We start from the raw sequence: 11081 nt of genomic DNA, 5'->3' as shown, positions 1-11081 counted from the left end.
AGCCAACAAAAAAGTTGAGGAAACCCGTTGAAGTAAAATACAAGTCAAAAAATGAGAGAGTGGATTCCTAGGGACCATTCTAGCTCGATGGGGGTGAGGATTGGGTTGAAGAGGGACTGGTTTGAAGAATGTTCTGGAAGAATAGAGGGTTCAGCTGCGGAGAAGTACCGTATCCGGGGAGAAACATCATTGGAGATGGGAGAAGTGCAGGATATGTCTGAGAATCAAAATAATTAGAGGCTGGGAGGTTAAAAATCGGGAAATTTGACACCAAAATTTTATTAAAAACCACTTATTTCCTTATTTCTGAGAAAGACAGAAAATTCTGGAACATTTTGCAACAAAAATCACATTTCTAGCGCGTCTAGAAGTCGAAATACAGCGCTTTGAAGTTTAAGAGACGAGATACGCAGACGACGAGACATACTGCGTCTCTCGCGCGCGGCAAGAGAGACACAGACAGCTAGAGCGTCTAAACTTCAGATGGCTATATCTCGAGTTCTAGAAGAGCTAGAAACGTGGTTCTTGAACAAAAATGATCCTCTAGATTTCTATTTTTTGATTTCGAATGTTTCTTCTCTAATTATAAAATTAGCTCACCTGTGGTCCATTAAACCCGTGCGCGGTATTGTACTGATGATAAATGGGCATATTCTTTCGGCACCGTGCCCTTCTATTAGAGAACCATGTCATAATTTTTTCCTCCGATAGCCCTGTCTCCTTGGCGATGTGCTCTTTGGCTTGAGCGTCTGGATAGGTGGATGCTCGAAAGGATGTCTCAAGTACGTCAAGTTGTTCGGCGGAGAATGATGTACGATTTCGGCGGGCCGATGAGGAGGAGGCAGATGACGTGTCGTTCGTGTCCTCGTCATCCGATGATGATTTACTGCAGTCGTCTGAAAAAAAATCGGAGGAAGTTGGTGGTTTTGAAATCTTGCAGACTTTTGGGGGACAAAAATACTCAAGAAAAAGTTGGAGGTAGTTTTAGAAGTTTGAAACTTCCGCTAGAAACTTCAAACGTATGTATCTTGGCTTCCAGAAGAGCTAGAAAATTGAAGACTGGACAGAAATGTAGAAAATCTTGTGAGCGTATAGCTCGTACACTTTGCGCTCAATTATCTCGGTTCCTATGAGAGATGTCAAATAAGTTTTGCCAGGTAAAATTAATTATCATAATATCACTAATACTTTATCAGTTGACAGATATTTGATATCTTAATTAGGAACCGAGATAATTGAGCTCAAAGTGTACACATAAGATGGGCTTCCGTTAAAATTTACAAACACGCCCATAAGTTTTTTCCGACTTATTATGTTTGGAACAAATCGAATGAGTCTGATGGGAAAATTCAAGAGCTACAAAATGACAAAACTTGAAACGCTGTATCTCGCCTATGGGCCAAGTTGCAGGGAAAGAAAAGCAGGCAACCGTGTAGCTCAGGCTGTATACCATAACAGGTCTTGAGGTTCTTCTGAAATTGATTGGATTTGGAGTTCTAGCTCCCCTAGGGGCTTCTAAATCAAATTGATTTATGGGAACCTATCACAGTTTTTAACTTTCTACTTTGCCAAAAAACCGCGAAGTCTCATTTGCTCCATTTTGGTATAAAAACCAGGTTTCTAGCTCATCTATGAGCCAAGATACATCGCTTGAAAGTTTAGGAGGCTAGAGACGCCAGACGACGAGACACAGTGCGTCTCTAACCTCCCAAACTTTGAATGTCTGTATCTCGACTCATAGATGAGCTAGAAAAGTGATTTTAAGACAGGTTTACAGGGTTTTTTCCGCTCTACAAGCTTATACTAAACACGTCGAAAAATTAAGTTGTTTGCCTTCTAAAAGTTACATCGCCAGCAAGCTAGAGACGCAGACGACGAGACGCGCTGCGTCTCTAACTTCCCAAACTTCGAGCGACTATATTTCAGTCCGTATCCTAGCACTACCGCGTAGCTGAGTCCCGCAAGCTCAAGAGATTTGGTCCCTTTCCTCATTTCTTTCCCTCATTCCTAGGAAAAACGGAATTTGGTAGTATGGGGCGCCGGAAGAAATATATAGGTGATGAGTCAATCAGGTAGTCCATCTTCTGACACCCCAATTACAATATATCATGTTGCGCCTCTCTCTCTCTCTCTCCCCTGTATGGGTGGTCTTCTTCCTCTTTTTCTGTCCTAATCGATAAGAATCTTCGGTATTCCTCTAATTTATGAACTTGACACCTTCCTGTGTCCCCCATGGACCCCCTCCCTACCACTATTAATTTGCTTTTTATCGCCCCGTAGTCTTCTTTTTTTGCCTATTGTCCTGGGCATTGAGATTTGCCATCTTGATGGATGACCCCATATTTTTTTTCCTGGATATCTATTACCCTATAAGAAAGTTTTATGAGGTGTCGTTGCGCTAATATGACGAGATGAAAATTATTAATTAATTAATTGAGGATTTTAGAAAAATAAACGAAAAATCGGGTTCTTTTAGCCCCTGGATCCCTGTGTTTTAGAACTTTTTGTGAATTAAAATTTTTTTCGAATTTTTGAAAAAGTTGATTTTTGACTTTTCGAGATTTCTCTAGATTTTCAAATTTTTTGTTAAATTTTGATTTTTGTTGGGTTTTTCAGGTTTTCTGTATTTCAGGATTTTTCTGGATTCTAGATATTTAGATATTCCCAAAATTTACGATTCAAAATTCCCATTCGGAATTTTTGTATTTTCCCGATATTCAGATTTTCGTAGATTTTTTTCAGTAGAATTTTACAGTAATCCAAAGTACAGTAATCTGAGTTTTTTTTTCGGTTTTTAGCTACCGTAAAACCTGTATTAGAAGGGCCGTACCTTCGGAGCACCCTTCTATTAGAGGGGCCCTTCAATTAGAGGGGGGCCATTCTATTTTTCAGGGGGGGGGGGGGGGGTCTTTTTTCACAGAAGACCCTTCTATTACAGGGGATCTATTACAGAGGACCCTTCTATTTTGCCCCTCTCGGAGGGCTCTTCTATTAGAGAGGCCCTTCTATTAAAGGAGCCCTTCTAATACAGGTTTTACGGTATTTTTGAAAATCTGATTTTTTCGAGATTTTATATTAATGTAGGGTTACCCATGGGTTACTGTGTTCTGAAAAATTCAACATTTTTAGACATTCCAGATCGAAAATTTGAATTTTGAATTTTGAATTTTTGCAGAAATTTCCATTTTTCGGATTTCTGAAACTTCGAAATTGCTTATTTTTGATAACTACATTAATCTAGAACTTCTGAATTTTCAAAAACCCAGAAATTCCTAATTTTTCAAAATTTTCAGGAACTTTGATGTTTTCAAATCCCAAAAATTCAAAAATTCAATTTCTGGTTTCAAAACGCATTTTAAAGTTTTTTGTTTTTTATTACAGGGGGCCCTTTTATTTTTCCAAGTCCCTCTCGGAGGGCTCTTCTATTAGAGGGGCTTTTCTAATACAGGTTTTACGAAATTGTTTCTGGATTCAAATTCCCGACTTTCAGATTTTTTCTAGATTTTGGTTTTTCAATTTTTTTTTGAATTTTTTAGATTTTTGAGTTTTCAGATATTTCCAAGTTTTTTCTGATTCGTATTTTTGAATCTTTTGCACCTAGCCAAATCTACGTAAGAATAGAATTTTCTAAAATATCAGGCCTAGAGGGGGGAGTGAATTTTCAACTATTTTCACGTAATTTCAGGAAGAAGTTTTCAGGAAATCTCTTTTTTTTTCGAGTCACAAAAATTTTTCACCTGCTCCTTTCAATTTTTCTGTGTCTGAAAAATGTCAGTGCTAACGTAGTAGGGGGTTATCTGTCGACATTTTCTATTTTTAATATTTTAATATTTTGAACATTTTCAGCCAGAAATTTTCAGCTGTTTTTTCGGTCAGAGAAAGATGGGTGAGGGTGAAAAAATGGGACGAATTTTCAACACTTTAAACAGGGGCTCCAAAATCTGGAATACCGTTTTTAGAATACCGTCAAAAGCCTCTCTAATAGAAGAGCCCTCCGAGAGGGGCTTGGAAAAATAAAAGGGCCCCCCGTAATAGAAGGGCTCTCTGTGAAAAAAAGAGCCTCCTTTAAAATGCGTTTTGAAATCAGAAATTGAATTTTTGAATTTTTGGGATTTGAAAACATCAAAGTTCCTGAAAATTTTGAAAAATTTGGAATTTCTGGGTTTTTAAAAATTCAAAAGTTCTAGATTACTGTAGTTATCAAAAATCAGCAATTTCGAAGTTTCAGAAATCCGAAAAAATGGAAATTTCTGCAAAAATTCAAAATTCAAAATTCCAATTTTCGATCTGGAATGTCTAAAAGTGTTGAATTTTTCAAAACACAGTAACCCATGGGTAACCCTACATTAATATAAAATCTCGAAAAAATCAGATTTTCAAAAATACCGTAAAACCTGTATTAGAAGGGCTCCTTTAATAGAAGGGCCTCTCTAATAGAAGAGCCCTCCGAGAGGTGCTTGGAAAAATAAAAGGGCCCCCTGTAATAGAAGAGCCCTTTGTGAAAAATGACCCACCTTCCAAATGTGTGTTTGAAATCAGAAAATTTCCGTACTTTTTCATATTTCGGGAACTCCACAAATAGAAATTTGTTTCGATGCAAAATTTCGGAAAACTTTGGCCGGAAAAATAGAAGGGCCCACTCTAATTGAAGGGCCCCTGTAATAGAAAAGCCCTTCAATTAGAGGGGGCCCTTCTAATACAGGTTTTACAGTAAAAATTTCAGCATTATGGAAATTCAAAAATGCAGGAATTCCAAATTTCGAAATTTTGGAAGAAACTGAAAATTCAATTTTTAAAAATCAAAATTTTCCAAAACCCCAAAAAAACCTCCAAAATTAGTGAAATTCTAAAATCACTAAATTTCCGAAAATCGGAAAATTCCATAGTTCAAAAATACGGCATAGGTCGCGGGTCTGATAGTTTTAGACTGTCTAGATGGCCTAAGCGGTTGGACGGTTTGGATGGTCCAATCGTCTGGGCGGCCCAGACGCTCTAGTCCACAAAAGTACAGTAATCCCTTATCTGTTGGAAACTACAGTAATCCAATCCCACCACGCCTAATGGATAGTTACACCTAATCAATTTAGTCACAGTAACCCAAGATGGCTGGCTCTATTCCAAATGCCCATATTCTTCTACAGTAATCTCTAAATCCCCAAAACCGTATTTTTTTTCGCGCATTCTGATCATCCATCCCATTATCTGACCTCCTCCTGCGAAGTTTTACTATGTATTCTTCAAATCATCCGGAAAATTAATTGGGCGCGAAATTCAAAATATGTTCAATTCTCCTATTTGAATAGATGGGGAGGAGGGGACATATCAAGTGCGCAAATCTTTTTTAATTGCTATTTAGAAGAAAAAGTAAGGAAAAGGAGAAGAAGAAGACGTTAAATGAATGTTCACACGTTCTTTTTCCAAAAAAAAAGCAACTGACAGATTTGGAGAGAGGAAATGTAATTTCCTGGAGATTTGGAATAAAAAGTTGAGTTTTCGAGGTCTTGGGAGAACTTTTTCTACAGTAATCCTTTTTTAAAAGACACAGTAATCCAGTCAGAAAATCAGAGTGTGAACTATAGGATTTTTTTGAAATTGGTGAAATTTTAAAAATTTGAAAAAAAAATTTTTCTTGATTTCTTAAAAAATATTCCGAAAATCGAAAAGTTTCGAAATTTTCAGTTTCCGATATTTAGGTTTTCTAATTTTATGGCATTTTTGGATTACTGTACTTTTTGCTACAACACACACACACACACACACACACACACACACACACACACAGTAATCCAGAAAAACTGAAACTTTGGGAAACTAAAAATACCCCAAAAAATTTTTTTACATTTTTTTTCAAGTTTCAAAATTCGAAATGTTGAAACTTCTAAATTATTTCAAGATTGTTTGGAATTTTTCGAAATTGAAAAAAAAAGGATAAATAGGTTTAGTGATCATGAAATGTTTCGATTTTTTTGAAATATTCCAATTTTTCGGATTACTGTAGTTTTTGCTACACTCATCAATTTTACTCTAGATTTTCAAGAAATTTCGGAAACAAAGGAACAAAAGTGTCAACGGGGGGTCGTCATGACCCTCCTACCCCCAAAAATAGGTAAAACGGAAATTGTCGAGAGAAAAAAACAGGTACAGTAACCCACAAAATAGTACAGTAATTAAGGAAATTTTGGGAATTAAAAAAAAAAGTAATCCAGAGACGGTTAAAGTAATCGGGGGTACAGTAACCCGAAAATCATCTCAGTATCTACTGTATGTCTTTTTTGACCCACAACAGAAATGCAGTACAGTAACCCTTAAAAGTACAGGGACCCAAAGTACCAGGATCCTTAAGTACACTAACAGGAACCCACAAGTAAGTAATCCCAATAGCTTTCTGGATTACTGTAGGTCTTCTCGTAACCAAAACTACAGTAATCTATGGTACAGTATTCCTAAACATTTCTGCAAGTCAAAGTATCGTAACCCACTACAGTAGCTTTCTGTACTTCGGATTATTCTACTAAAAAGATGAGATTACTGTAGCTACGCTTCTCAATTAGTCATGCTTCCGTTGCAAGAGCGAAATCGAAAACCTTGTCCAATTTCTTTTCCGTCTCTCCTATTCCCACACTATCTCTCAAATTCCCATGTCCTTCTCATTTTCACATTTCAACCAAACACAAATAGTCATTTATCTACTGATAAATTGACAAAGAGAAGGTGATGAAAGAATTTGCGGGCGACGTCGTCTGAATTCAGAAGACACTATACTTCATCAAAAAGTGTTAATGACCGTCCGTTGTGTTTGATAAGAGAAGAGAACTACAGTAATCCCTTTTCTTCTTCTACTTTTCATCTTTTTGCGCTTTTTTGTGCGGGGCAAAGAGGGTTCAGAAATCTACAGTAATCCGGAAAGCTACTTTAGTGGGTTACTGGTGGGTCCCTACAGTAACTTTTTGGAATTTCAAAATTTTCTGAACATCACGAAATTTCGGAATGTTTGGGGTTGTTTCAAACATTTTGCAGGTTACTGTATCTACCGTAATTTATGGGTTATTGTAGGTCCCCCAGAATTAATTTCAAAAGTTGCAACAAGTATGGATTGGTTTCTGTGGGAGGAATATGACAGGAAATTGGAGAAAACCAGAAAAAAGAGAGGCGAAAAAACGGCAAATTGGAATAGGAAATCATGCCTGGAGGACGCGAAACGGAACCAAATTATAAATGTGTGAAAACTGGTAACTTTTGGAAACCGAAAAAAAAGTTTTGGTTTTGAAAAAAATTGTATAAAGAAAAACATTTTTTTTGGAAATTAACAAAATAAACTAACCTATCGAAATGCCCAGAATACTGTCAATACTGTAGCTCAGTCGTTTTCGTTCCATTTTTTTGATTTGCGGTGTCGGATGGTGAGAACTGTTGGATGATGGTGGAGATCCTGGAAATTGGGGGTCTCTTGGGATTTTTGGGATTTTTTGGATTTTTTTAAAATATGGATGTTTAGATTTTTTATACCGTCATGTATTGGAAGGGTCGGCCATTTTATTGTTCCAAGGTACCTCCGTAGGGCCCTTCAATTAGAGGGGGGGGCCCTTCTATTTTTTTCAGCCAGTTTTTTCCAAAATTTAGCATCGAAAAATTCATGAAAATCTGCCAATTTCACCAAATATTAACAAGATTTTCATCAAAAAATAAAGTTTCGAATAATTCCTATCAAATTTTGGAGTTCTCGGAATATTTTCCACTGAAAAAGTACGGAAATTTTCTGATTTCGAAACGAGGTCCCTTCAATTAGAGGGAGTCCTTCCATCTTCTCGAGCCCCTCTCGGAGGGCCCTTTTATTAGAGGGGCCCTTCTATTAAAGGAGCCCTTCTAATACAGGTTTTACAGTATTTTTGAAAATCTGATTTTTTCGAGATCTTAGATTTTTTGATTAAGTTTTTTTTTGTTTTTTGTATTTTGGATTTTTTTTAAATTTTCAGATTTTTCAGAATTTGAAATTAGAAAAATTCCGAACAATCCGAAATTTCCAGAACTTGAATTTCATGAAATTTGTGAAATATGTTGCAGGTTACTGTAGGCTAGGGTTACTGTAGGGTTGCCCATGGGTTATTGTGTGTCGAAAAATTCAACATTTTCAGACATTCCAGATCGAAAATTGGAATTTTGAATTTTGAATTTTTGCAGAAATTTCCATTTTTTTCGGATTTCTGATTTTTGATAACTACAGTAATCTAGAGCTTCTGAATTTTCAAAAACCCAAAAATCCAAAAATTCAAAGTTTTTTGAATTTTCAGATTTTTATAAAATTTTCTCTTCTTTTTTTTTCGTCACAGATATCAATTCTTTTTTCTTTTTCAAGGTGAAAAAATGATTGATTAGGTGATAAGAAAAACGGGAACTATCCTTTTTTCTGATAAAACAAAAAAAAAGGAAATTTATGAGAAAAAAGGACAAAGGCCCTGAAAAATTGGATTTTGTTAATTTTTGGAAAATTGATATAGGAAATTGTGAAAATTCAAATTTTCTAAAATTCTGAAAAATTTCAAAAATTGCAAAAATTTCAAATTTCTTTTTCAAACTTCTCCAAATTTCCCAGACTCCTTTTTCTCTTCTCTTTCATGGTCATATATAACTAAGCAAACATTCCATCTCATAGATATCAGAAAATTGCTACCCCTTTTCTATTTGTTTTCAATTTGTCACACTTTTTTGAATTTCGAAAAAAAAACATTTGTTTTCAAAACCTTTAAAAATCTTCAAATTTACAGTATCCCAACTAATTACCTCTTGCCCCAATTAACCGCTTAATTGCGGGTACTGTAGGTGCGTTCCCCTTGGTACACACGTCTTTTTGGACGAGCACATCACGTAGCTCCGCGGCACTCAAATGCGGATTCTCTTCATGAGCAATGATTATCTCCTTCTCGACAGCATGTACAGTAAGACGGGCTCGCGGTGAGCCACCAATCTGAAAATAAAGAAAAATTTTGGATTTACTCGATTTTAGTGGACTAGAATCCGACAATTTTGAGAGCTTTTAGACGGGTCCCCCCGTTTTGAGCTCAATTATCTCGGTTACTGTAACAGATATCAAAAATGTGTCAATTGATAAAATGTTTCTGACGTAATGATAAACATTTTATCAGTTGACAAAGTTTTGATATCTTCAACAGGAGCCGAGATAACTGAGCTCAAAGTTAGGGAGTTTTTATTTATTTTTGACATTTTTGCATTTGCATTTTAACCTTAATTATCACGGCTCCTATAAAAGATATCAATTAGTGGTCAACTAATAAAATGTTTGTGATATTATGCTTAACAATTTATCAGTTGGCAACTTTTTCATATCTTTAAAAAAAACCGAGATAAATTGGCTCAGAGTTAAAAGTTAGGTGGCAGGGAGTTTTTGGAGCAGTGTGGCCTAGAAAAAGCAATTTTGTCGGGTTCTAGGCCATGGCCTAGAATGAGAAATGTTAGTTTTCCAGGTCATGTAGTTTTCTAGGCCACTAGGGATTTCTAGGCCACAATGAAACCCAGAACGTGTATTCCCAGTTTCCCCAATTTTCGAGTTATGGCCTAGAATTTCCAAATGGCCTTGGATCCAAAATTTTGGTTATCTAGGCCACCGTTTGGTATTTCTAGGCCATAGTGAACCCCATGACTTTTGAAAAATGCGTGAATATTTCAAAAAATCTCAAAATCCAATGGCTCAGAATTCTCAAGAATCGCACGGGGGCCGAGGACCAGACAATATAAATTTACTAGGTCATTTTTAAAATCCTAGGCAACCGCCCCAATATTTTCGAATTTCCCGCCAAAATTTGTTTTTTGAAATTTCAAAAAAATCTAATTTTCGATTCATCTACAGTATACCTGATGTCGATTTTTCGATATTTTTCGTTTCCCGAAACGCCACCATTTTTCGAAGGACCCCATGCTGAGAAAAACACACCTGTCTGTCCCCTGGCGAACAATTTTTTTTGGCGGGGAAATTTTTTTGCATTTTTCGATTTTCGGGTTACTGTACCTGAATTTTTGAGGTCCACGAAAATTCATTCGGATAGTTTTCTGGGAATTTTTTTTTTGAAATTTTGAGACCTACCTGTCCTGGAGAAATGGACCCAGTTTCAGCGTAACGATTCAGAATTTTCGACACAGCTCCATGTGAGACTTTGAGTTGACGCGATATGTGACAGGGTCTGGAAATGGAATTCTAGATTGCTCAGCCTTAAAAAATCCCATTTTAAAAATTTCAAATCAAAATTTCAAAGCTCACAGATGAGCTAGAAACTAGATCTAAACTGGAAAATGATGGCCTAGAAATAGCAAATTTGGATTTCTAGGCCACCATTAAGAAATTCTAGGCCCCATTCACTTGTTGCTCAGCTTAAAAAATTGTCACCCCAAAACTTCAAAGGAAGATTTCCAAGCTCCTAGACGAGCTAGAAACTAGATCTAAACTGGAAAAAGATGGCCTAGAAATAGCAAATCTGGATTTTTAGGCCACCATTGGGAACCTAAGCCATCTCACTCACTTGACTCCCTTCTTTGCCATTGCTATGATAGCATGTCGCACGTGGATAGGTAGTGGGCGGCCGTTGATGAAAACTCCGCCGAGTTGATTGACGCGACCCTGAAATGGAAAATTAAAGATTTTGGGGTTTTAAGAATCCTTAGATTTTAAAGATTTTTAAAAATTCAAAATTTCCTGAAAATTCTAAACATTTTTCATAAAAAAATCAGCTTTCTAGGTTAAAAATTACCGATTTCAAAGCGATATGGACATCTGGATAAACAAAAATGAGGAAAATGTGGATTGCTGTGTTTCCAGATTTCCAGATGTCCTGGAAACTGGAAATTTTGAAAATATCGGTCCAGAATTACCCAGAAACAAGTTATTCGAGAAATTGAAAAGTTGAAACTTTTCAAAAAAAATTTTTTTGGAAATTTAGAATTTTTCGAACATTTCCAGAAACAAATTTTCTGGAAATTCTGAAAACCCGCACTCTAAAATCGGAACTTTTCTAGACTTTTCTCATACTTACCTGTCCCAGAATGTGATTAAATGTGATCGAGTCCGTGGTCAT

The 11081-nt window shown here is 36.3% G+C and overlaps 1 protein-coding gene across 1 annotated transcript; it reads right to left on the bottom strand.

Annotated features, from left to right (window-relative positions):
* Positions 1 to 79: 79 nt before the first annotated feature.
* On the bottom strand, positions 80 to 11081 carry Cbr-pax-3 (the record flags this gene model as incomplete). The annotated part of the gene is made up of 8 exons (XM_045241710.1): positions 80 to 217; positions 601 to 896; positions 3965 to 4063; positions 7322 to 7382; positions 8786 to 8962; positions 10097 to 10193; positions 10530 to 10627; positions 11040 to 11081. 8 exons carry the CDS (start codon positions 11079 to 11081, stop codon positions 80 to 82), a joined length of 1008 nt encoding a protein of 335 aa, XP_045091725.1.

The sequence above is a fragment of the Caenorhabditis briggsae genome (assembly GCF_000004555.2).
Source record: "Caenorhabditis briggsae complete genome, chrII, whole genome shotgun sequence".
NCBI classification, from domain to species: Eukaryota; Metazoa; Nematoda; class Chromadorea; order Rhabditida; family Rhabditidae; genus Caenorhabditis; species Caenorhabditis briggsae.
Note: the sequence above shows the minus strand (reverse complement) of the source record. Positions and strands in the feature narration are given on the sequence as shown.